This window comes from Alosa pseudoharengus, unplaced genomic scaffold (assembly GCF_046254945.1).
Source record: "Alosa pseudoharengus isolate Yale_2024_CS ecotype anadromous, Long Island Sound unplaced genomic scaffold, YU_APseudo_1.1 YU_APseudo_1.1_scf_12, whole genome shotgun sequence".
Lineage (NCBI taxonomy): Eukaryota > Metazoa > Chordata > Actinopteri > Clupeiformes > Clupeidae > Alosa > Alosa pseudoharengus.
In genome coordinates, this window is record NW_027468587.1 from 28,273,834 (window position 1) to 28,301,553 (window position 27,720).

Genomic DNA, 27,720 nt, shown 5'->3' on the forward strand with positions numbered 1-27,720 from the left:
TTTTTTAAATGTCAAAGTGACGTCTTTATTAAAATCATACAGCAAAATCATCAGCGTCATGTATCTCTCACTCACTCATGCACTCTCATATACATACTCACACACACACCGGTCTTTCCTCAACACACAAACCTGTTTAACACGCACACACAGACGCACGGCATGCACGCGTACACACACACACACTTGAGTCACTTTGACTCAGAGCAAACAGAACAATGTGGACTTGGGAATCTGCTCTCCAGATCCTACTGCATAAACACATTACTACTGATGGGTCATCAGCAAGCACCTACGCATCAGTGATGAGGTCATCAAGAGTCGTATACGCATCAGTGATGTCTGTTTGTGTGTGAGTGTGAGTGTGTGTATGATTACAAGTTCATTAGTTAAATCAGCGCCAGTGGCTTCCTCTAGAGACACAGGTGGGGGTGGGAGGAGGCTTAAGGCACCTGGACTCTGCCCCTCCTCTTCGCATCAGTTAGCAGAGAAGCCCTTAGTGGAGAGGAATCTGTCCATCATGTCAAAGGACCTCTGGGGTTGGTCGTAGGGAAGTATGTGCCCGCCCCCCCGCACGATCACCTGAGAGACGGGGACAGGAAGGCTGGTGAGTGTGAGCGGTCATCTAACAAGGCCTCAATCTCAGTCGCACGCACGCACACGCGCACGCGCACACACACGCACGCACGCACAAATACACCAAAGCGCACACACACATTCCCTCAAACATACACACACACAAAGTTGCGGCCACTTTGGCCTCTCAGCTGTGTTCTACTTATTTTGTCTGCCTCTCCTCTCGTAGGCCTGATCCCGTGTGTCCCGGGATAGGGGGTGTGCCAGCGTACGGGGCGTGTCCCACCTTGCCGGATAAATTTGGCCTGGCCTTCCAGAGAAGCGACGGGAGCTTTGCGTTGTGTTTTGTCCTGTTGTTGTTAAAAGTCCTTTTGTATTAGATATGTTTTCATGTAATTAAACCCTAGATGTGAATTGTCGCACTGTCTCCTGCCCCATTTCTTTGTTACCTTTGAGCCGGGTAACACACACACACACACACACACACACACACACACACACACACACACACACACACTTCACCTAAGTTGGACCATACTGTGATGTGTCTGAACACACACTGACACACACACAAAAAATTGAACGTGGCCATGTTCTCCCTGCTCTCACCTGGAAGAACTCTCCGACCTGCCGCACGTATCCGGCCACCTCAGGGTCACCAGGCTGCAGTCGCCACGGGAACCGTTCAGCCTTTTTGTACTCGTCCACTCCGGTCCAGTTGACGGTGGGCAAGAACCGCTCAGTCAGAGGGGCGGCCACGATCACGTCCAGCTGACCACTGTAGATCAACACCTGCGCACACAGACACACACACAGAAACACGCGCACACACATACACACACACACACAAAGCTCAGTCACTGGGGCAGCCATAATTATTGATCAAACACAGAGAGAGATTAGCCTACACACACACACACACTAACTTTGAGATCATTGGATCAGGGATTCCTAAAATCACTTCCTACTTTAGCTAAACTTTACAAACTGAAAATAAACAGCATCAGCAGTCAGGAAACACTGTATGTGGGCCTACCTTTACTGTAAATAAATGTACACATTCTTCCAACTTCAATTTGTGATGTTTGCAAGCGTTGTTACTACGGTTTACTACAGCCACTTTTGATTTCAAAACTATAGCGTCATCCCATCTCATCGCTGATTGGTTGGCCCTTTTTGGGGTCTGTTGGAAAATGTTAGTGAACTATGGTGTCCCAGACTACCATTTCCCTGAGAGGAGCTCTAGGTGGGTGTGGCCAGGCTAGGGCGCCACTGTTCTGACGGCAACGGCCAACTCGTTCCACCATTGAGGAACCACAAAAGAGGATCGTGTGGTTTGCTGTGTAGACGGCAGTGACAGACAATGTTGCTTGGAAGAACGCAGCAGCCTCTAGGATAAGAGGACATTACACCTCAGCATACACACACACACACACACACACACTGAGTCATAGAGTGAGTGAGTGTACTAATGGTAAATAAGTCAGTGTGTGTGAGTGTGAGTGCATGAGCTGGTCTGTCAGTCATGTTTGTGTGTATATGTGTGAGTGGCTTTTAACTGAGAATGAATTTTTTATGTGTTTTTATGTGTGTGTATGTGCTAGTGTGTTAATGTTTGTCAATGTGAGAGCCTAATGTCTAATTGACCTGTCACTAAGCGCCACCCTTAGAACGCTGATGAGCCAATGACAGTCCAGCCTCAACGGGACTCGGACATCAGCTCGGACAACTCCATAGGAAACAACAGGGAGTAGGCATAAAATGACAAATTAATGGTTATTTATTTATTAACTCAAAAAACCCAGACGGATAACCATGGACAAACGTTTTGCATGGGGGACGTGTAATACTGTTAGCTGGTACCCCGAGGCTAAAAAACGGGGTATATTTTCATCAACAGTAGCCTACAGGACGTCTCTCGCGTTTGCAACAGCTCGACGTAATGTAGGCTACTAAGCCAACAACGTGGGCACAGGTTCCCTGTTAAATCCCAAGATGAAAATGCTCATTAACCAACTACTATATTCTTACTACATCAAATATTAACGTAACCTAACATATCTTAGTATCAATCTTCCACCAGCTAGCTAGCTAGCATTAACGTCAGTGGTTTTTGCACGGTAATTTGCACGGCTACTCGCCACAACTGCTTGTCACCTTGTATGTATTCTAAAGTTTTGAATACAGCCCTCCATAGCATAATTAAGTCCCTTTTGATAGCTTCTGGAGGAAAGTAAATCCTTTATCGACCAAAACGTCCTCAAAGCCTGCTTTCATATACTGTCAGCTGCCATTGTCCACAATGTATTTCTTATCAAGTTTAGTTTGTTTGTCCGAGTTTTCACACGGTAACAATGGGGGGCAGGGCTTAGCGACAGGTCAATTGTGTATGTGTGTCCATTTGAGTCTGGTGAGTGTGTGTGTGTGTGTGTGTACCCTGTAGTTGTCCATGAGTTCTCCAAGCCAGGGCTTGACGCTCTTCATGATGTCCTGTAGCAGGTGTGTGTGTGTGTGTGTGTGTGTGTGTGTGTGTGTGTGTGTGTGTGTGTGTGTGTGTGTGTGATTTTACCCTGTAGTTGTCCATGAGGACCCCGAGCCAGGGTTTGATGCTCTTCATGACGTCCTGTAGCAGGTGTTTCTCCACCTCAGAACCGTCGTGGAACGTCAGGTTCCCCACATGGATGCTGCTCCGCACCAACGGCAACGTCACAAAACTTGCAAAGTACTCCTGATCTGCTGGCTCCTACAGAAAAGTGTGTGTGTGTTTATGTGAAAGAGAGAACACAACTGTGTGTGTGTGTGTGTTTGTCGTTGAGCTTACCTGGCTCTGACGGTGTAATCTAGTTTAGTGTAGTATGTGTGTGTGTGTTAGGGATGGTCATGATTAATCGACGATCGATAATTGATCATTAAGAATTTCGTTGATCACGTTAATTTGTTGTCGATTAAACTAGTGAGTCTTGAAGCAATGAAATGAATTTCACTGTGTGGCAGCGATTAAACTTTTTTACCACACGGGGGCAATATTTGACGCCATACTCAGTTACCTGCGAGTTTCCGTTTTGATTTCAAAGGTAATCATGAAGAGGTCACAGCGAAGTGTGGTGTGGGACCACATGCACCGCAGTGTTTGCAGTGGACTGCAGTACGACACGGCCACGACTCAAATGATGTAGGCTACCACTTAAACAAAGTGCATCCGACCCTGGTTAATGTCGGCGGCAGTGCATCCTGCTTTAAGTCTCCACCTAGCATCACCTCTGCATTAGCACAGAGGAGCAGAATAAGGTTCTCCAGGCTGTGCTAGTTAGCGCGGAGGAGCGGAATAAGGTTCCCCAGGCTGTGCTAGATAGCGCGGAGGAGCGGAATAAGGTTCCCCAGGCTGTGCTAGTTAGCGCAGAGGAGCGGAATAAGGTTCCCCGGGCTGTGCTAGTTAGCGCGGAATAAGGTTCCCCGGGCTGTGCTAGTTAGCGCGGAGGAGCGGAATAAGGTTCCCCAGGCTGTGCTAGTTAGCGCGGAGGAGCGGAATAAAGTTCCCCAGGCTGTGCTAGTTAGCGCGGAGGAGCGGAATAAGGTTCCCTGGGCTGACCAAATTAGCGCAGAGGTACCTGTGCATCCTGGCAACGTCAATCCCCTGTGTTTTCGGCGGCTGGACTGACGGTCACCAGGTTGCGGTCGCATCTGACCCCAGATCATATCAACATGCTTATCTTTCTCAACAAAAATCAGTAGACTGATGCTGAGGTTGTATGTGAGTTACTAGTCATTTATGAGGCTTTGTTTAGTAGCGTAATTAATTGTTAGGTACAGTAGGCTAATCACCCTCTTTCTTGACTCCGTGTCTTGGATAGCCTAGTTTTGAGTTACATTTTGACAAAACCTGTCACATCCAAGTATTAATATGTTTTTGGTTAAGTTATTGTTTAACATGATTCTTTTTATTATTATTATTTATTAGTTTGGAACAAACGAGGGTCTCTGTTTAAGAATGCCGGCTCACAGCTGCAGGTTCCGCTGCTTTAGAACACCGCAGCGCTTAATATCAGCCTAACCGAACGTCCAGTTTAACTGCCACAACTTGTTCTTGTAATAAAGATCTCATCGAGGAAAAACACGCTGCATTTTCATTGCATTTTTTATTTATAAAAAGTTAAATAAATATGCCCATCCCTAGTGTGTGGGTGTGTGAAAATTTAATTGAATGCCCATCCCTAGTGTGTGTGTGTGTGTGTGTGTGTGTGTGTGCGTCTGTGTGTGTATGCAGTTGTGTGGAAAGCAGGTGTGTGAGGTGACAGGCTGCAGTGTAATGTGCATAGATGGCTGCAGGTGTGTGTGTGTATTATGTGTGTGTGTGTGTGGGGTTCAGCTCACCTGGCTCTGCCCGTGTAGTGTGTGTGTGTGTGGTTCAGCTTACCTGGCACTGCAGGTAGTTATAGTAGTTGGTGCAGCCGGTGGCATTCTGGAAGAAAGACGGGTAGGGCAGGATGTCCCCATTCAGCAAGCTGTCAAACACCTACACACACACACACACACACACACACACACACACACACACACACACACACACACACACACACACACACACACACACACACACACACACAAAATTGTTTCGGGCCATATGATCTGAAAGTTGAAGGTTAATATCAGTGTGTGGAAGGAGAGGTGCAAACGCACACCAAAATCGAGGTGCAGACAACTAGGAATAAAACTTCGATGAAGGAGAGAGATGCTGCATACCCAGAGTTATACGCTAATTACTTTATTGAGGGGATAATGTTTCAGCCAGTCTGGCCTTCTTCAGATCGCATGCATAAAGTCATTTGAATATAACTCGAGTGTCTATAACTCGGCATCTCTCTCCTTCAACTAATATCAGTGTGTGAGCACAGGACTCAACTGACCAATGGACAGCTCACTGGCGCCCTCAGCTGCGACTGATGAACTGCTCTGATCTCAGCAGAATTGAACATGTGCACAACATGGTGCTGTCTGTCAGGACCCACCAAGGCCCCTCTCTCGTCTGTGTGTCTGTGTGTCCACCCATTGCTGCTGCTGTATAACCCTACAGCAGTGTTTCTCAAACTTTTTCCAGACCAGAGACCACTTAACCAGTAAAAAATACCTCACAGATTACAGACCTAGTCCAACAGACCAACAGTATATTACACAATAGGCCTACTCACTGACCACCTTGCTTATTGTGTCAGAGGATTCATATGATTTAAACTGGCATAGCTTACATGGGCAGTGTTGCAGAACTGTTTGGATTCACATACAAGTTGGTTCAATACTGTGAAAAAATCATCTATATTATATTTTACCATGTCTGCTCGCGGACCACTCGGGATAGCTTGCGAACCACACTTTGAGAAACACTGCCCTGCAGTCACATTAGCTAGAAGAGACAATAGGACTGGGCTTTTCACAAAGACAACAGACAACAAGGGGTCATTATTTCACCGGCTAGATAGGGCCAAAATAGACAAGAAGTAGAGATGTCCGATAATATCGGCCAACCGATATTATCGGCCCGATATTAGCATAAAAATGTAATATCTGTTAATATCGTTATCGGATTTTTTTTGCCTTAAAACCGATAACATAATGCTTGCGTTACACACAAATAGTGCCTATGCGCTCCTGAAGCGTTTACCGGCGCACAGATGATGACCTCATCAATCTGCGTCTTGAAGCATACAAACAAGCCATAGATATATACACTAGATGTCGCCTTCTGCTTCTCAGCATGCGTCAACACCGCCGCCATCATGGTACAGGGATCTGAAGCGCTAAACTAGTTCTCCTGTATTGTCAGCGTTACCTATTTAGCGACGTTTGGCCATCCCCAGCGATAGAAAACCTTTTTAGCGATTAGCGACAAATTTGGGAACTTCTCACAATGATGGCAGATCGGCTTCTTTGTTGTTGAAACGTAAGAAAATCACCTCTTTCATGGCTTTGTCATTTATGAATTCAGCTACATCTCGTTTGCCCATGGCACTGACCCATGCATATAAAAGTAACGACTGGCGTAGCCTATGTAGTAGCAGAGGTAAATGTTCTACAGATATACAGCAACTTCTGGTGAGATTACAACTTACATGAGTAAACGAGACGAGGGGTATGTGGCCTCAACCAGAGCCTGTCTACGAAGAGCCTGTTTACTTTCATTGTATCGAACCTGGTTGCAGTTTACTCATTGTTCCTCTAGGGGCCGCCGCTAGCTAGTGCAGAATGAATGGGAGTCTATGGGGCTAGACGGGTAAAATGTATCTTTATTATCGTCTTAAGCTTAGTTTTCTCTAGACTCAACCATAAATACATGCCTGTCAGTTGGAACAACCCAAAAAATTAGATAATTGCTTGAGATTTTGACGATTTATGGTGATTTTATTTTCGCTAGATCTTTGCCCAGATTGACGCTAATGCATTATAGAGGAGTGGATCACTGAAGCAAGATGGCGTCTCGATTGACGCATTCGTTCCAATGAACAGCAGTAGTCAAGGCGACATCTAGTGTATATATCTATGCAAACAAGCGTGGATGGCTGCAGTAACAAACTTGCTCGTGGCCGTAGTAGCCCCTTGCGTTGGCCGTGACGCCCCTTTGAAAATCAGAGGTTTACAGGCCACGGTGGCCTTGGTGCCCCCTTCTTTAAATATTCTGCTTTGCGTCCTACTAATAGCGATATATATTTAGCCTATGGCCTATGGCCAAATTACGCAGTGGAGAAAGTGACAGCGCAAGAAAGAAAGTGCGTCCAAATTAACCCATCCTACTCATCACACAGACATCACAAGTATAACACGAAAGAGCTTTTTCTCAGCTTTTAATCGATGTTAGCCGCTAATTGCTGTGGTGAACGGTTCGCGAGAAAAGTAAATAATATCATTCAATTTAATCATAAATTCTACCGAAGGTTTTGCGTCCATCTCCCTACCCATTCATCTCGGTGGAATACTTCAGAACCCTTCGTTTAACACATGACAAACCATATATCAGAATAAACAGCAGACCTTACCGAACAGAAAGGTGTAAAGCAGTCCCCTGTACAGTTAGCCGTTCCAGACTAATCCCACTGTGTTTAAATTGTTCCACATTATTTCATAACGGGCCAAATACAAAACAAATATTACAAATGTCGCCTAGATATCGGTAAATCAGAGGACAGCTGACTATAAGAGTTTGTGAAAGTAGCCTTCATGATCACAAAATGCTAAGCATGCATCTAGGCTGAGTTTCTTAAAGCTGAGCTGTGCTTAAATTGTTCAATACATGATTTCATAACAGGCCAAATATAAAATAAATGTTAAATATAGCCTAGATATCTGTATATGAGGAAGGACGGGTTTAGAGTGAGGGTTTGTCTTGTCTGTAAAAACAGACACCCGTGACTCATATTTGTGCATTCATTCAATTAAGGTGATTGAGTTTTAGTTAAAGAAACAGTTCATGAAGCATCCTACAAATGCAGGCTCATTTAACACAGAAAAAGGGTAGCCTGTCATACACTATGCCTGTTATTTTAGTTGGCTTTACATTCTGCTATGTTGCACATAGTTGTTCAGGTACAATGTTTTATCATGTGAAGAAGTCAAATTTGCCCTATTTGTTGTGGGCATTGTCAAGATTATCTCAGGGAGAGTGTAATCCAAACTGTTGTTTGAGACAATAAAAAAAAAAAAATAAACATGGCACTTTTTCCCTAAATTAAGTTGAAGTATTTTTCTTATTTTGCACAGACAATGTTAACATTTGGAAAGCCTTGTTGCATTCAAGAATGCATCCAGTGGGGCATCACAATAACATTAAGCATGTTGTGTTAATTCCATAACAGGAGATATGTGATGTTACCTAAATTAGTTTTGAGGAAAAATAACCCACATATCGACATCGGTATCGGCTGATATCGGAATCGAAATTTGAGAGTTGGACAATATCGGCATATCGGATATCGGCAAAAAAGCCAATATCGGACATCCCTAACAAGAAGTCTATTTTATGTTAATGCTAAACTGAAGCATAACATGAAAAAATAATTCAAGATGGTGTAGCTAACTAATAGACAGCAGTTTTTCCTGCACTAAGAAATACGTTCAGGGTGTGTGTTTATATTTTGTAAAGGTTAGTGAGAAATAAGCACTATTAAATCTAAAAACACAGCTTTTGTAACCAGAAAAATACAATGGTGACGCACAATCTATCTGCCAACCACCTACTTTGCATTAGCATGTTAGGAAGCAACTACCTGCGAAACATAGCCTTGGTTACCAGCTAGCAACGCCCACTCAGCAGCAAGTTGCTGGAGTTGCCTGTGTCTCTGTGTGTGTGTGTGTCTGTATGTGTGTGTGTGTGTGTGTGTGTGTGTGTGTGTGTGTGTGTGTGTATGTCTGTGCAAGTTGCTGGAGTTGCCTGTATGTGTGTGTGCGTGCGTGTGTGTGTGTGTGTCTGTGCAAGTTGCTGGAGTTGCCTGTGTGTGTGTGTGTGAGTGTGTGTGTGTCTGTGCAAGTTGCTGGAGTTGCCTGTATGTGTGTGTGCGTGCGTGTGTGTGTCTGTGCAAGTTGCTGGAGTTGCCTGTGTGTGTGTCTGTGCAAGTTGCTGGAGTTGCCTGTGTGTGTGTGTGTGTGTGTGTGTGTGTGTGTGTGTGTGTGTAGGGTTGGGTATCGTTTGAATTTGAACGATTCCGATTCCAATTCCGATTTCTTATTTCGATTCCGGTTCCTAACGATTCTCGATTCCGATTTTTTTAAGAGGCAGGGTCAAAAAAAGTTTAGGATATTTTAAATGAGCAAGCTAACCAACGGTCTTTCTCAGGGTATCTGCACATTTTCCAAGTGCAAATTTAAAGACTTTTAAGACCTTTTCAAGACATCTAAATGAAACTTAAGACTATACCACGGCAAAAAGATATATATGACTTTATGCAATAGTTTTTTTCCCCTACTAATTTTAACCCCCACTCCATTTTGGATGTCTACAGAAGTTACCAAATATATTTTGGCGAAAGAAAAATAATTGTGTGTGAATTACCTTCAAAGCTATAAATGCCCAATTTTAGGGTCTGGGCTGCTTGCTTTTGAAGCTGGCTGTGGTTTTGCTTACTGCTGAGGCTGACTGTTCTTCACCTGTGTCTGTAGTAGCCTAGGCTACTTGCCAAAGACATGTGCACTGGACTGGATTCCCTTCAATATTTTGTCAAAGTTAGACTAAGCTATTTACATATTTTAATAAGCCTACTTTATATAATGTACTATGTGCATCTATTGTCCAATATGCAGCACAGCAAATTAAAGTTAATCCACTACTTTACATTTTGCATACCAGTTGTATCTAAACCAACCAAAGCTTGACTGAAACATCGTAAAACCATTGACTTGTTTTAAATTAATTAAGAGACAGGTCCTCCTCGCGTGATCCTGCTGAAAACTGCTGGTTTCATCTTAAGCACGCACGTATTATGAACGCACGTTTTTTTTTTATGTAGCCAGTCGCCGACATTCAAAAAATATGCGGTTATAGTTCACAACTTTTGCTAAGTAGGCCTAGCCTACTGGGAAACGCTGGCAAGCAAGCTGCTGGCAGATATTACAGGTAGGCTATAACATTTTCTTCCAGGCTAGGCCAGCAACACACGCTGGAAAGATGCAAACATAATCAACTTAACATACAGTATTTCCTCCTGATTGCGACGCACTGCACATAATTTGAGCAGCAGTCTTCGTGTCCATAGTTTGTGAAACGATGCTGCATCCGAGCAACGATTTTAGATGCCAAGCGCAACTCCAAAAAGGAGAACAAATGAGCGTCCGGCTTGAGGCTGTGCCGGACGCCGGACAGGGCTTTTAAAATCAATATGTCCGGCCTAAATCCGAACGTATGGCCAACCTATCGCTCTTTCTCCCGCTCATTCTACCGTAGGCTTCCTCATTCCACGTAGGCTACCTGTATATCTCTCTGGCCTCAGCTACGGCATATTATTTTGTACATAGGCCTACTGTATTATTACCGTTTTCACACCTTTAACCACACCCGTGAAAAACATCTTCACTCTGCAACCACTACACTTCCTCCCGTAGCCTAATAGCCTAGTCACTTATACAATTGCGTTTTAAATACACAAAACTGGATTGAGACATCACTCGCTCTCTTGCACTCGCTGGCGGTCCCATACGCACATTTAATACCTCTCTTTTGAAAATTCAGTTGTATTTAAGACTATTTAAGGATTCGAGGGAACCCTGCTTTTGAATGAAATAGTCTGACCTTCTCCATGAATTTTAATTCTATGAACTATGCGCTTGGTGTGGTGTTCAGCCGTTTCTTCTTCCGGTCGGCGGACTGGGAATCGAAACTAGGAATCGAAATTTAAACTTTTGAACGATTCCGGGAAAATCGCAAAGATAGTCCCGGTTCCAACCAATACTCGATATTCGATACCCAAGCCTATGTGTGTGTGTGTGTAAGTTGCTGGAGTTGCCTGTGTGTGTGTGTGTGTGTTTCTGTGCAAGTTGCTGGAGTTGCCTGTGTGTTTGTGTGTGTGTCTGTGCGCGTGTGTGTGTGTCTGTGCAAGTTGCTGGAGTTGCCTGTGTGTGTGTGTGTGTGTGTGTGTGTGTGTGTGTACCTCAAAGGCCTCCACCCATTGCTGCGTCTGTATAAGGTCCACTCCTCTGTCTGTCTGGCTTTGCACGTACTCCCTTTGCTGCTCATCAATCATCCCCGTCTGATACAGGAAGTCCCCATAACCCCCCAGCATCTACAGACAGGTGGGGAGGGAGAAAGAGAGAGAAAGAAAGAAAGAAAGAAAGAAAGAAAGAGAGGGGGAAGAGAAGAGAGAGGGAGAAAGAAATGAGAGGGAGAGAGAGAGAGGGAGGGAGTGAGAGGGGGAAGAGAAGAGAGAGAGGGAGAAAGAAATGAGAGAGGGAGAGAGAGAGAGGGAGAAAGAAATGAGAGGGGAAAGAGAAGCGAGGGGGGTAGAGAAAGAGAAGGAAAGAAATTGTGACATGTTTATATACTTTTTCATGTTTATATCATTTTTTCTATATGTATGTTTTTTTCTCAACTGGACAACATTACAGAGAGAGAAAGGGGACAGGGGGGGGGGGGGGATGCACGCACACACACACACACACATCCTACCAGCTCTGGGTCACACAGTCCATCGCCGATGGCGACGCCTCTGAAGTTGATCTTGACTTTGGCTGAGGGGTTGTTCTTATGGATGTAGTATCCAATGGCTGGCACATACTTCCCTGCATAGGACTGCACATGCGTGCACACACACAAACACACAAAGTTATAGCTGATTAAACTGCCAACAACTGACTCATAAGTAGGCAAACCTAACCCAATCCAAGCAAATTTTCAGTAAGTCCCTAGTCCTGCAGCCTACTGGGCAAATGCAATGTTCTCCTATCCTAACTGAGCTACGTAGGCTAACCTCTAGGTTTCACCTCAGTCCTAATTGAGCTAGGTTAACCTCTAGGTTTTACTTCAGATTAAACTGAGCTAGGCTAACCTCTAGGTTTTACTTCAGTTTAAACCTAGCAAGGCTAACCTCTAGGTTTTACCTCAGATTAAACTGAGCTAGGCTAACCTCTAGGTTTTATCGCAGCCTTAATTGAGCTAGGTTAACCTGTAGGTTTTATCGCAGTCCTAAACGCTCAAGAAACTGACTGAATTAGATTCTGATGAGGTCATCTTATCTGACGAACTGGACAGACAGAGAGCTTACTGGGGCACTAGTGTGGTTTCTCACATCACCTTAAATTCTGAACCAATTCAGAAAGACATGTCACACACACACACACACACACACCTCTCCTGTGGCGTAGAAGTCGTTTGCCTGATACTCTTTGAAGATCTGGAAGAACTGAATCAATGCACTAGAGGAAACCAAAGAAAATAATTATATACAGTCTAGGGCTGCAAACACACACACACACAGTCTAATGCTGCAAACAATTAAATACTTATATTAATTGCCAACTGTTTTGGTAAGCACTTAATTGCATTGAGTCATTTTTTAAGAAAAAGACCTCAAATTCTTCAATTGCAGCTTCTTAAATTTCAATATTTCCAGTTTTACTAACTCCTCTATGACAATGAACTCAATACCTTTAGCATGTGAACAAAACAAGGCAGATTAATCAACAATGAAAATAACTGTAGGTTGTCACTCTAATACAGTCTCTCTCCACACACACACACACACACCACACACACAGCTTTAAAAAGCTAAAGGCACATTCCATCCACAGAGACTGAAATGGCAGGAGGTGCCCAGTGCACGGCCTCTGGCTGGCCAAAAGGGGGCAGTCACCTGTACAGGTCCCTCCCAACGTCATCCTGATTCTGGGCAAAGCCTTTGTCATCATCTGTGAAGCTGAACCCTGTGCCAACCTATACACACAGGACGGGATATAAGAGGAAATGTGCACACACACACACACACACACACCACACACACACACACACACAAAAGAATGTATCAGACCAAACCTTGAATTCCAGCTTAACTGAACCTAATATAGCTGCTTTCAGACACAACCTCCGCAGTATAACATATTATGCAGATCTTTGTCAAGTGGAGGTCCGACCCTTCGGGTGATTCAGATATGATGCTAACATGCTGACATTATATGTGAACGACACCGACGCACATAAACAGAATCTCTGCGTGGTTGAACAAGTTGAACACGCACATGAACAGAATCTCTGCATGTTCTTCGCTTCGTTCAGACACGAGCTCGTTTACATACTGTACGTCGGAAATACTAGGAGGGGAGTAATGTAACAGTCGGAAATACAAATGGCCGGTTACCGGTATGTTGTTCAGATATACGGCCCAACCGCTTGACATCCGCAGAACATGCGGACTTACATGTAGGTCTGAAAGCAGCTAATCATACAAATAATGAAATTGGACCAGGGTCTCATCTTGGACTCACACAGACACAAACAAACACACAGACACAGACACAGACACAAACACAGAGAAGAGGGTCTCATCTTGGACTCAAGTGGAAGTGTAAAATAACTTCACCTGGCTGGCATGTGTGTGTTCTGGGTGAGATTCTTGGTTCTGGTTTAGCCCCTCTCTGTGTGTGTGTGTGTGTGTGTGTGTTTCTCAGACAGTAGTCAGTGTTAGGGCCAATTTAAGCTTAAGTTTATTTTATTGAAATGTACCTCCCCCTGCTGGCACTTTTACTTTGCTTTATGACACCACCAGGAACTCCTATATATGGACACAGGAAGTGAGGCCTGGCAGGTGAACGCATTAGTGAAGAAGCGCTAGACACAGTTGGGAGCGATATAGTTTTTTGACCACGAACATAGACCACGAACACGAACTACAGTAACAACTTACAAAACAACATTGAAGCTTTTCGTTTACACTTACATTGATACACGCATACATCTTTGGAATATATTTAGGTTGTATTTAGAAGGATAGAAGATCCTATTTTTGTTGGAATTTGAATATTTAAGTTTGTTTGAACGTGCGTCCGAAATCCCCCCGGCCTGGCTCGCGCGGCGGCTTGATAAGAAGGTGAGACAAGTTGCCAAAATAAAGTCAAAAAACTGTCAAGGATTAGGAAAGCATTCCGTCTTGGATTATCGACACCGGAGGATAAACCACACGGATTCAACGCTGTTATCAGGACACCTGCTGCATTGGAGAAGGCTGCTGATGGTGAAAACTTTCGTCGGGTCGTAACGCGATAACCCACCCGAACTCTGACTGTTTTATGTGGACAAGCATAACGTTGACTCATTGATTGAGTGCTTGATAAACGTCGGGAAAGTTTGATACAGTGTAGCGTGCTTTGAATTGAAACGTTTCAACGTTGAGACTGCAACGTTGTAACATTGTGCTTTAGTCACCTCATCTGCTACGTGTGAAGTGCTTGACTGTACTTTAAAATATAAACTTTGAAGCATGCCAGCGTGAATGAAACATAAGTGTTCATTAATTTAGAAATAATTGATTTGATAGCATACGGTTTTGGGTTTCATTAGTGGAACTTTTGTTTGTTTGTTTGAATTGCGTGAATCACGCTGCATTTAAAGGCCTATCGAACATGTCCCTGAAGCCTAAAATTGTTAATGGCCACTATGGATGATACTCATTCTGCTGAAATGGATGAGCATATTAAGGAACTAAAGAAGGTCAGAAAAGGCAAATTAGCAAAATGTACACGCAAAATGAATGACATTAAAAGGACAATGCAAGAAAAGGATATTGATGCTGTGAAACAACATTTTCTCATTTTCCAATCAGTTTGTGAAGAATTTAAGAATGCCCATGATGCTGTGCAAAATGTATTACCTGAACAGGAAAAACAAATAGAAAAAGTTGAATGGTATAAACCTAGGATAGAACCATTTGAAGATTTCCTGGTAGAGGTACAGGATTGGGAGGAATTAATGGCAGAGCAAGACGAATCAGATGAACAGGAATTTCTTGCAGAAGATCAGGAGTCTGTTGAACCAGTGACTGTATCAGAGCAGCAAGAGGGTGCATTAAATCCAGAGTCAAGGGATCTACAAGATTTCGTTCATCCAAATGATAGCATTTCTAATGTTAGTAAATCTAAATCATCTTCAGTGACATCTGCACATAGGAAAGCTCTTGCTGAGCAAGCTGCACTGTTGTCACGTAGGGAAGCATTGAATGCTAAGCAGGCACTTGAGCAACAGAGATTGATTTTGGACTCCAAGATTGAAGCCACAGAACTCGAAGCAGAAATCGCTGCATCGGATGCCAAGATAAAGGTTCTGGAAAGCTTTGATTTGCAGTCAGGAAAGTCTGAAGATGGCATGAACTCCTACTTAGAAAGTCATAGACCATTTTTACATGCATCAAGACAAAGACAGTCACCTGAATAGAAAAGGTGGTAGTCAAAAGCCTGAGCCAAGTCAAGACTATGACGATTTGTCTTCTGTCATTCAAAGACAGAATGACATTGTTGATTTACTTGTACTGCAACATAAGCAAGCACTATTACCTGTTAGAGAAATACCAACCTTTCAAGGTGATCCACTAAGTTTTACAACATTCATGCGTGCCTTTGAATATAGCATTGAAGACAAAACAGCAAACAGTCAAGATCACCTTTACTATCTTGAGCAGTATACGACAGGACAACCCAGAGAACTCGTCCGAAGCTGCTTCCATATGGATCCATCAAGAGGATACCGCGAAGCTAAAAGACTCCTACAGGAGAACTTTGGAGATGATCTGAAAGTTACAATGGCATACATGGATAAGGCCCTGAAATGGACAAATATCAAGTCCGACGATGGAAAGGAACTACAGAGATATGCACTGTATCTTAGAGGCTGCTGTAATACAATGCAAGACCTAAAGATCATGGAAGAGCTAGATTTACCCTCCAACATGAAACTGATTATTTCCAAACTGCCCTACAAACTGAGAGAAAAGTGGAGATCGACTGCATGTGATATCCTGGAAAGAACAGGTCGCAGAGCCCGTTTCCATAACCTCGTAGCCTTTATGGAGAAGCAGGCCAAGATCTTGCTGGACCCTCTGTTCGGTGACATTCAAGACCTCAACAAGACCAAGACTGCAGCCATTTCCAAACAGCCAAACCCAATAAGGAGCAAGGGCAGTAGCTTTGCTACAACAGTAGCAGTGTTGACTGATGACTGTGACATCAGAACATGTGCAAAAGACCAAGCATTCAAATATCAAAATATCTCTGACTCCTGTGCCGCCTGTGCATTCTGTGAAGGCAAACATCTCCTGAAGGATTGCCAGAAGTTGAAGACACAGCCACATGTGGCCACAGTAGAGTTTCTGAAAACCAAAGGCTTCTGTTTTGGATGTCTTCTGAGAGGACACATGAGTAAAGACTGCAAGAGGAGGATGACCTGTGAGAGATGTCAAGGTAGGCACCCCACCATCTTGCATTTAGACAAAGTGAAGCCGACTGAGCCAGTAAAACAGAAGGAGACCTCCATCAACAGCGGTCATGTCACCCTCAAAGCTGGTGGAGTAACCGGGGCCGGCAAAAACTGTGCTCTGTCAATTGTGCCGGTCCAAGTAAAAGTCACTAAGGGAAGCAAGGCCGTGCTGACCTACGCCTTTCTGGATCCAGGAAGTTCAGGGACGTTCTGTACGGAGAGACTGAGAAGACAGTTGAACGCTAGAGGCCGGAAGACTTGAGATTCTCCTACGGACGATGGGGCAGATCAAGACTGTCTCAAGTTACGAGCTTTCTGGACTGGAAGTAGGCAACCTGGATGGGAACACCTTTTTGGAACTCCCTAAAGTCTACACACAAGATGCCATCCCAGTGACTAAACAAAACGCTGCAACTCAGGACATCTCAATATGGCCATACTTGAAAGAAGTGAAGCTAAATCAGATTGATGCAGACATTGATCTTCTTATAGGAGCCAATACCCCAAGAGCCCTTGAACCATGGCAGATTATCAATGCCGAAGACGGTGGCCCTTATGCAGTCAAGACGGTGTTTGGATGGGTGATCAATGGACCACTCAACTGTTGCACTGCTGAGGAGTCTTCAAGATTGCCGACTTTAACTGCAAACCACATCTCTGTGACTGAGTTGAAGGATCTACTGGTACAGCAGTACAATCATGATTTTCCCGAAAGGAAATATGATGAAAAGAAAGAGATGTCTGCTGAAGATCTCAAGTTCATGCAGAGTGCCAAAAGCCCAGTAATGCTCAAGAACGGACATTACTATACGTCACTTCCACTGCGTGACCGAGATATCATGATGCCGAACAACCATGACGTTGCCAAGCAACGAGCCCTGAACCTGATCAGAAAGTTCAAATCAGATCCAACTTATGCTCTGGATTACAGAAACTTCATGACTGACGTCATCCAGAAAGGCTATGCCGAGATGGTGCCACAGGACAGGCTTCAGAGGCAAGATGGAAAAGTGTGGTACATCCCACATCATGCAGTGTATCACAAAAGGAAGAAAACCCTTAGAGTGGTATTCGATTGTTCGTCAACATTCCAACAAACATCCCTCAATGATAAACTACTTCAAGGACCTGACCTGGCTAACCCTCTCCTCGCCGTTCTGCTAAGGTTCCGCCAAGAACCCATTGCTATGATGGCAGACATAGAAGGAATGTTTCACCAAGTCTGTGTCCATGATGATGACCGCGACCTGTTGAGATTCCTGTGGTGGCCAGACGGCGACACATCAAGGAACCTCGAGGAGTATCGGATGACCGTCCACCTATTCGGAGCAATATCCTCTCCAACATGTGCCAACTTCGCATTGCGCAAGACTGCAGATGACCATGGTCACGGCTATGCTGAAGAGGTGAGCAGGACCATCAAACGCAACTTTTATGTCGATGACTGTCTTAAGTCTGTGGCAACAGAAGACCAGGCCATTTCCCTCTGCAAAGACCTTAGAGACCTCTGCTCTCGGGGTGGATTCAAGCTCACAAAGTGGATTTGCAACAGCCGCTCTGTGCTTGCTTCCATTCCCGATGAGTACAAGGCGAAGCAGATCAAAGAACTGGATCTGGACAGAGATAAGCTGCCACTAGAGAGAGCTCTATGAGTTCAATGGAATATTGAAAAGGACACCTTCATTTTTCGTATCACTCTCCAGAACAGACCCCTGAAACGTCGGGGTATCCTATCAGTCATCAGCTCTATTTATGATCCCTTAGGATTCCTGGCACCATTCATCCTAAAAGCAAAGCAGATCCTCCAAGGCCTCTGCAAACTGAAGTGCGGATGGGATGATGGCATATCAGAGACTTACCTCACACCTTGGAAGAAGTGGCTTGCTGAACTGGAGCGACTGTCCAATGTTCAAATCAACAGATCCATAAAGCCCAAGAACTTTGGCCAAGTTGAAAAGGCGCAAATGCATCACTTTTGTGATGCAAGCGAAAATGGTTACGGCAGTGTAAGCTACCTAAGACTGACCAACAGAGCGGGTGAAATCCATGTGACACTTGTTCTGGGGAAATCCAGAGTGACACCGCTGAAGCAAGTAACTATCCCAAGATTAGAGCTAGCCTCAGCAACACTTGCAGCCAAGATGGATTGACTGCTGAGGTCAGAACTGGAATTGGAGTTGGAGCCCTCAGTCTTTTGGACTGACAGCGAATCTGTGCTAAAATACATAAGAAATGAGAACAGAAGATTCAAAACCTTCGTGGCCAATAGGATTTCAGACATCCGTGAACTTTCAGACAAAGACCAGTGGCGGCACATTGGCTCTAAGGAAAATCCGGCTGATGACGTCTCACGTGGTTTGAACATTGAAGGTTTCCTGAAGTCCAAAAGATGGTTCCAAGGACCAGAGTTTCTTGCTAAACCAGACACTGAATGGCCAAATGCGCTAAAAGATTTTCCACCCATCGAGTCAAATGATCCCGAGGTGAAAAAAGAAATGATGGTTAATAGTCTGCTTGTAGAAGTGAAGAGCCCACTAAGCAAGCTAATTGAGTATTACTCACACTGGAACAGACTCAAAAGAGCTGTAGCATGGATGCTGAAGTTTCGGGCACTTCTGCAAGAACAGAAACTACGTAGAGTCACTAGAACCGCTCAGACTGACCTAAAGTCCAAAGCAAAAGTAGGACTTACTGTAGAAGACCTGCAGGAGGCGGAAGATTGTATTATCCACTTTGAACAAAGAAAAGCTTTCCAGCAGGAGATTAACTCACTCAAGCGAGGGCAGCCATGTGCCAAAACAAGCACTCTCCGCAAGCTGGACCCAACCCTGGACCAGGGTATCTTGAGAGTAGGAGGTAGGCTCAACAAAACAGCCTTACCTAGTGAAATGAAGAACCCAGTAATTCTTCCAAAGAACTCGCACATCTCGAGACTGATCCTACAGCAAATCCATCTGCAAGTAGGCCACTCAGGACGAAGTCACATGCTAGCCAAACTGCGAGAAAGATTTTGGCTACCTTGTGCTCATGCCATGGCTAGGAAAACCATAAAAAGGTGCATCTTCTGCCAAAGATATCAAACCAAGGTGGAACAGCAGAAGATGGCAGATTTGCCACAGGACCGCATAACCCCAGATGAACCTCCATTCACCCATGTGGGGGTAGATTACTTCGGGCCTATCGAGGTAAAGCGGGGCCGGTCGCAGGTAAAACGCTATGGGGTGATCTTTACTTGTCTCGTTTGCCGTGCAGTGCACCTTGAAGTGGCGAGTTACCTGAACACTGACTCGTGCATCAATGCTTTACGCAGATTCATTTGCCGCAGAGGACCTGTGTCAAGCATCAGATCCGATTGCGGCACTAACTTCATTGGTGCAAACAGAGAGTTACAAGAGGCCTTGAAGGAAATTGATCACTCCAAAATCCAACATGCACTACTCAAGGAAGGAGTGAAGTGGACTTTTAATCCCCCCTCAGGAGCACATCATGGAGGAGTATGGGAAAGGTTGATTCGTCTCGTCAAAAAGATTCTTTATTCTATTCTGAAAGAACAGCGTTTGGATGACGAGGCTCTCCAAACAGCACTGTGTGAAGTTGAGGCCATCATGAATGACCGACCCATCACCACAGTGACTAGTGACCCAAACGATCTGGAACCTCTTACCCCGAACCATCTTCTCCAGTTGAAATCGAAACCTGTCATGCCACCAGGACTCTTCCAGAAAGGAGATTTGTACTCCCAGCGAAGATGGAGACAAGTGCAATACATATCAGACCTTTTCTGGCGGAGATGGATAAAGGAATACTTACCTCTCATGCAGGAGAGAATCAAATGGAACAGACCCAGGAGAAACTTAACCACCGGAGACCTGGTTGTGATTGTGGATGAAACTGCTCCTAGGAACTCCTGGCAGCTGGGCAGAGTGGTCAAATCTCTACCTGGATCAAAAGGTCTAGTGCGAAGTGTTTTAGTGAAGACCAAAGCAAACATCCTTGCAGGGCTGTAGTACTCGAGTCCGGTCTTGGACTCGAGTCCGGACTCAAGACCGTTTTTCTATGGTCTCGGACTTGTCTCGGACTCGCTAGTATTTGGACTTGGTCTTGTCTCGGTCTCGGCCACTGGTCTTGCCAAATATGGCTTTTGGTCTCGACTGAGTCCAGGTGTCTTTAGGGCCATCAAAATTAACGTGTTAATCGCCGCGATTCATTTTGAAATACATAATGCGTTACAAAATATTAACGCAATAGTGTTTACCTTTGTGGGGGGCTGATGTCACGTAACGGAAGCCGCAAAACCTAAAATCGCAAGCCTGAGAGTTTATTTTACTGTCTGTGGAGTTAGCTGAAGATGAAGAGGAACCAACATTTAGCCAATAGATAGTAGCTTTACTGCAAACTGCGTTTAACTCTTGTTAGATAACGTTTACAATGTCAAAATGCACCAACAGCAACAGTTACATAAAAATGATACTTTTCGGGTCCTCTCCATTAAGATCCAACTTGAACGTATGCTACTCCATTTAATTGAGAGCGCGTCTGAGCGCACACGAGAGGGAGAAACGATTGGCAGGCTCCAGCTGGCTTGTCGTTGTTGATGATAATTGATATCTCCTTTTTAATATAAGAAACTTATAAAAGGAAGACAACAAAGACGAGATTACAGGAGATTGCGGATTTATCCGATTTCCACTACTGACCAGTTGTAAACTGTGAGAGCCAGGGCACTTTGACATGTAGGCTGCACTCACTGTGATTAGAAAAATGGACAAAAATATGAAGAGTTGTCTTTGCCTTTGTGTAATGGAACTGGTGAGTCTTGAAGTCTTCAATAATTTGTTTACATGAAGCACATATTATGCCGATTGAAACACATTCCACTCAGCTAGCTAGGTGACTGGCTCAGGCTCATCATTCACTTTTAATTGCAAACAGAAAATGTCCAAAGGAATGAAAGCTGTTTATACCAACTTAATATCATGCTTATCATTGTTAATATTGTACAATACATGTGGTACAAACAATACTAGAGCTTGTGGACTAGCTATAGGCTATATTTCAATGGAGCTGGTAAAAAAAAGATCATTAAGAGAACGTGGCCACAATGGGCTTAAAGTGACAGTGCACCATTTACAAATGAGTAAAACAGCATCAAATGTGTATTTCTTAAGAAATTAATACTTTAAAACACAATTACTGTGTCAGTATTATCATTTAAATAATATAAAAGTGTTTTACTTTTATCTTTGTGGTTACTCATTCATTTTGTGATTTATGTTGTATTTAATATGCCATTTAAGAAGCTTTTGTCTTTAGGAACTTTTTAATTGCGGTTAATCGAGATTAATTCATTTCAAAATATATAATCGTAATCGTTTGACAGCCCTATAATAATATTGGAGAAGGGGAATGGCTGCACTTACAAATCCTGGGTGTGTTCACACTGTTTTTGCTTTTAGATAATAATAATAATAATAACCCAAAATGATTGTCTTGATACTGTCATGCATAAGACTTTTTTTCCTATCCTGGACTCGGTCTTGACTCGGACTCGAACCTTTTTGGACTCGGTCTTGTCTTGGACTCGAACCTCTTTGGACTCGGTCTTGACTTGGTCTCGACTAGTCCTGGTCTTGGACTTGTCTTGGACTCGACAAAGGTGGTCTTGACTACAGCCCTGCATCCTTGAAAGGCCAGTGAGCAAACTATGCCTACTTATGGAAGCAGAAGATCACAAATAAAATGAGTCTATTGAGACTTGCAACAAAATAACGTTACTTAAATTTAGACTAATGTATCTGGACATTAGACTTTGAACTTTAATTGGCTCCTTCCTTTTGATAATTGTTCTCCATGTTGGCTCACAATTAGGGGCCGGTATGTTAGGGCCAATTTAAGCTTAAGTTTATTTTATTGAAATTTACCTCCCCCTGCTGGCACTTTTACTTTGCTTTATGACACCACCAGGAACTCCTATATATGGACACAGGAAGTGAGGCCTGGCAGGTGACCGCATTAGTGAAGAAGCGCTAGACACAGTTGGGAGCGATATAGTTTTTTGACCACGAACATAGACCACGAACACGAACTCACGAACTACAGTAACAACTTACAAAACAACATTGAAGCTTTTCGTTTACACTTACATTGATACACGCATACATCTTTGGAATATATTTAGGTTGTATTTAGAAGGATAGAAGATCCTATTTTTGTTGGAATTTGAATATTTAAGTTTGTTTGAACGTGCGTCCGAAATCCCCCCGGCTCGCGCGGCGGCTTGATAAGAAGGTGAGACAAGTTGCCAAAATAGTCAGTGTTCTAAATTATATTCCCATAATTCGGGACACACACACACACCTCCCTAAAGAATGTTCTAATTCTTAATAATAAAGGAACCATTCAGAAAATACAGTACACCAGGCAGGTACACAGCTGCTAAAACTCACACATTAACACAGTCACTAACCAGATTATCTATGTACAGAACTCTCTCACTCACACACACACACACACACACACACACACACACACCAGGTTATCAATGCACAGAATGCACACACACACACTCACACTCACTGGGTTATCAATGCACAGAACATGGACACACACACACACACTTACCAGGTTATCAGTTCACAGAATGTACACATGCACGCACACACAGAGACGGATACACACACACACACACACACACACACACACACACACACACACTGACCGGGTTATCGATGTACAGCACTGAGTAGTGAGCGGTCCATGGGTAATCTCTCAGGCCCACTGTAAACAACAAACACAAACAAACAAACATCAACACCATGTACCGACAACAAACAAACAAACCATCAACACCATGTACTGAGAAAAAACAAACAAACATCAACACCATGTACTGACAATAAACAAACAAACAAACAAACAAACATCAACACCATGTACCGACAACAAACAAACAAACAAACATCAACACCATGAACCGACAACAAACAAACAAACATCAACACCATGAACCGACAACAAACAAACAAACATCAACACCATGAACCGACAACAAACAAACAAACAAACAAAACATCAACACTATGAACCGACAACAAACAAACAAACAGACAAACAAACATCAACACCATGCACAACACTACACTTTTTTTTAATACTAGTTCAAGAAGTACACATAAAAAGATCGGTGAGGAGCAGTGAATGCCGGTCTCTCACCAGTCACACACACACACAGAAAAGGAAGGCCTCCTTTTCACAAACCCGCCTGACCCTTCCTGCAATATTTTAACTAACTATTTTTCGCCTACAATGCAAACACAAACCCTGATAACGTTCACTTCCTGGTCCTGCACAATCTCTCTCCCCGAAGACACTTTGTGATTTCATCCCTGATTGGGAAGGGGGTAGTGTATGATTATGCGGGGGTCGCACACAGAAGAGTGGGGATGAGCGGTCAGTGCTGGTCTCTCACCGGTTATGTTGGGGTACACCACGTAAGGGCCATATTTACACACACACACACACACACACACACACACAGAAGAGTGGTCATGAGCGGTCATCGCTGGTCTCTCACCAGTTATGTTGGGGTACACCACGTAAGGGCCATATTTACACACACACACACACACAGAAGAGTGGTGATGAGCGGTCAGTGCTGGTCTCTCACCGGTTATGTTGGGGTACACCACGTAAGGGCCATATTTACACACACACACACACACACACACACAGAAGAGTGGGGATGAGCAGTCAGTGCTGGTCTCTCACCGGTTATGTTGGGGTACACCACATAAGGGCCGTGCTCCACAAACAGCCCAAACATGGAGGTGCCACCAGGTCCCCCCTGCAGCCACAACAACACGGGCGCCGACTCAGGCCTCTCCTGTGACACACACACACACACACACACACAGAGAGACATAGACACACACAAAAATGATTCCCTGTGATTGGTGTATGAATGGTCCACTGTATGCTGTTTAAGGTAAAAGCAGAATACACACATACACAGATCAATGACATAAGTCTGCACACTCTGTAATACAAAAACACCAAGGTCGCACAAGTGTACGTAAAGGCCAGTCGTCAGCAGGGACTGCTGTGTGTGAGAGCCCACTCAGCATGTATTGGTTGGACTTACACATGCCTACAATAAAACACGTCCTATAAATCACTATGTGACTGAACCATACATTCAAGGACACACAATCCTGTCCATGATGAAACACATACCTTGCATGTCAATAAGACTGTGCGCGCACACACACACACACACACACACACACACACACACACACACACACACACACACACACACACACACACACACACACACACACACACACACACACACACACACACACACACACACACACACACACACACACACACACACACACACACACGTCTACAGTAATAAAGTTCAAAGACACATACATTGCATGGCTATAAAACACTACACATGACTATCATTACACACCACTGTATATCATAGGCGGAGTTTGACATTCGAGTCAGGGGGGGCAGACAAAAAAAAAAACAGTATGAGCACATATGGAGAAAACAAACATGTTAAATAAAGATATAATTACATTGTAACAATTTAACAATTCGTCCTTATGAAATCCAATGCAGCACGGTTGCCTTGAAACGCAATAGACAGTGTCGCCTAGCAGTTGAAAACATTCGGGGCTTAGCCCATAGAGTCTGGTTGCTGCTCACTTTTGATAAATTAATCCACCGCCTCTAGCCTCATTTGCGTCACATTGATTAAATGTTTTGTACAATCATATTTTGTCAATTAAAGAATGTAATGACCTGTTGCCATCTTGACATTTCTGTTTGCTATTAAAAACGAACTATATAGCCTAGTGTAACGGATGCCAGCTAGCTTAGCTGTGCTTGTGGAACGTTAAACCTCCGACGCCTCAAGAGTGCTGCTGGCATGCAGAGTGGAGTTTTAAATAACAAGATGAATCGGTTCATGTATGCTTAGCTTAAGGAGAACGAGTCATTGAAAACTCAAATTCGATTCTACAAAGGCAAAGTAAGTAAACTCCAAACTGTAGGCTATTGAGTGCAGGGCAGACCTAAATCATAGCGAGAACTCCAAGAATCAAAGGAAGTGTTCACCTACAGTCTGATGCCTCTCCAAACGCAGAAACGAAGCGCAATCACGCCATTATACATTAAGACATAGATATTCATATTTTGCTGTAATCCAATGACACGAAAAAAAGTAATCCACAGCGATCAGTAGGCCTAGATGCACAAAAAGGGTCATGGTGTATCTAGCCAGGCCTACGCGCGTCACATTCACCAGCCAGTTCCAACAGGTGAACAAGGCTTCGCCACTTTGCTGTTTAAACAAAGTGGAATAAAAAGTCAAAAACTACACACAACGCAAAATCAATTAGTAAGCTGACAGGACATTTATATACATGGCATTTGGGCAACCTTTATTGCAACGTTGGCACGGCAAGATGTCCATACTAGTGCAATAGTAATTTTCGTTTTTTGCGTCCTGCATGCCTCGTCAGGTTGGCCGTAATGTCGCTTTCGATGTGAAGGATCGCAAGAGAAGAATACCTGGCTGCTCCCATTATCAACCGCACCCCGTTCCTTATATTGTTGTTTTGTGTTATTTAAATTATTTTTAAAATATCTGGTCATGCCAGACGTATTTCACTAATTTTTGAAACAATGCAATTACCCGTTTCCACCAGGGGGGGCAGTGCTCCCCCTGCCCCCCCACTAACTCCGTGTATGCTGTATATCAGACTTTCAGTCTACTATAGGCCCTGGTCAAGAGAGAGACTGTGTGTGTGTGTGGTGTGTGTGTGTGTGTGTGTGTGCTATGCATTACTGAGAGAGAACCAGAGGAAGACACTGTCTTCACACCATACACTAATATGAGATATATTCCATATATATAATTTGTGTGTGTGTGTGTGTGTGTGTGTGTTACCTGTGCAGGGAAGAACCAGAAGAAGAGGTTGCTGTTGTAGGCCTTGTTGACGGTCAGGTACCCCGAGTAGCTCTTCACATTGGCTCCAGGTAGAGGGCCCACCAGACTCAACTTCCTGGCTGCAGAGCGCGCGCGCGCACACACACACACACAACACTGACTCAACACATCTGTCTCTGATCAGCCTCTAAAGTGTCCGGTTGCCACATTGGCTGCTGTGTGCCAGAGGACTGCACACACTAAAAGGCCAAGAAATCCAAAAGTGTGTGTGTGTGCGTGCGTGCATGTTCAGTCAGGAGATTCTCAGTGGACATGCTGACAGGTGGCTGATCTGCCCAACAAGGTCATCATATCGCCAAATACGTATTGTCTGGTCAGTCAGACTAAACAGAGGAAATACTCACTATTGACAACTGAAGGTCCCCAGTAAGGAGATAATTAGGTCGCTAAACAGTGACTAAAACCCCGCTCACCTTCCTCTATCCGCCCGTCCTCGAGATAGGGCGTCAGGAACAGGGGTTTCCCGGGGTCCGGCCCGCCGCTGCCGCTGCTCACGCGGTGGGACTTTCGGCAGAAGAAGCTGGAGCATCCCCTGGACCGAACCGGCTCCACGAGCGCTAGCAGAGCGAGGAGACAGACGGTCTCCTTCAGCATCCTGCGCACAGACAGCACGGGGACACACGGGAGAAGAGGGTGAGGAGGCGACGCGATATCTGTAAAGTTAACGCCTCAGGAGACTTGGGCTGGGTAGGGTTACGCTGTTCAATCATACATCAATCCGCCACTTGCATTCCGCCCGAGAGACTGATGCAGTTTGCTGTCTTACCGTTAAAGCCTTATGTCAAGGACAAGAAGGCTACTTGTGTCGCCAAGTTAATTAGCCTACATACACAGATTACAAATGCAAGAGCACTACTCAACAATACAAACCAACATCGACACTTGCCAGACTATGATTGAATGTGCTAAGTGATCATTTCTCTTTTGTAGTTAGTTTGAGAGCCTTACCTTGCCTTTTCCGTGGCCGAGCTCGCAGTAGGCTAGGTAGAGAAACCGCGCAGTAACAGTTCGTCCGCACTGGGGAACTGTGTGAAATCACGCTGCAGCTGCGAGACTAGTCACATGATCTGAAGTGTTTGGATCAGCAGGTCATGTGATTTCAGGGTTGTTTCCATTTTTAAAGCTTCTCATGTCTGATCAGAGGTTGAAACTCTCATCCACGGTCAGCAGAATTTGCTTTGCTGTG

General features: G+C 44.2%; 1 protein-coding gene across 2 annotated transcripts; it reads right to left on the reverse strand.

The window, feature by feature from the left end:
- cpvl (carboxypeptidase vitellogenic like) lies at nucleotides 1-27,720 on the reverse strand. 2 transcript variants are annotated; one of them, XM_076280659.1, is made up of 13 exons: nucleotides 27,488-27,720; nucleotides 26,948-27,129; nucleotides 26,475-26,593; nucleotides 24,275-24,389; nucleotides 23,226-23,284; nucleotides 12,900-12,979; nucleotides 12,396-12,462; nucleotides 11,717-11,839; nucleotides 11,202-11,333; nucleotides 4,991-5,089; nucleotides 3,146-3,319; nucleotides 1,186-1,368; nucleotides 1-582 (listed from the first exon to the last, which is right to left on the reverse strand). In XM_076280659.1, exons 2-13 carry the CDS (start codon nucleotides 27,126-27,128, stop codon nucleotides 478-480), a joined length of 1,437 nt encoding a protein of 478 aa, XP_076136774.1. In that variant the 5' UTR covers nucleotide 27,129; nucleotides 27,488-27,720; the 3' UTR covers nucleotides 1-477. The 2 variants fall into 2 exon arrangements, with proteins under 2 accessions (XP_076136774.1, XP_076136773.1); XM_076280658.1 differs by having other exon boundaries at nucleotides 27,483-27,720.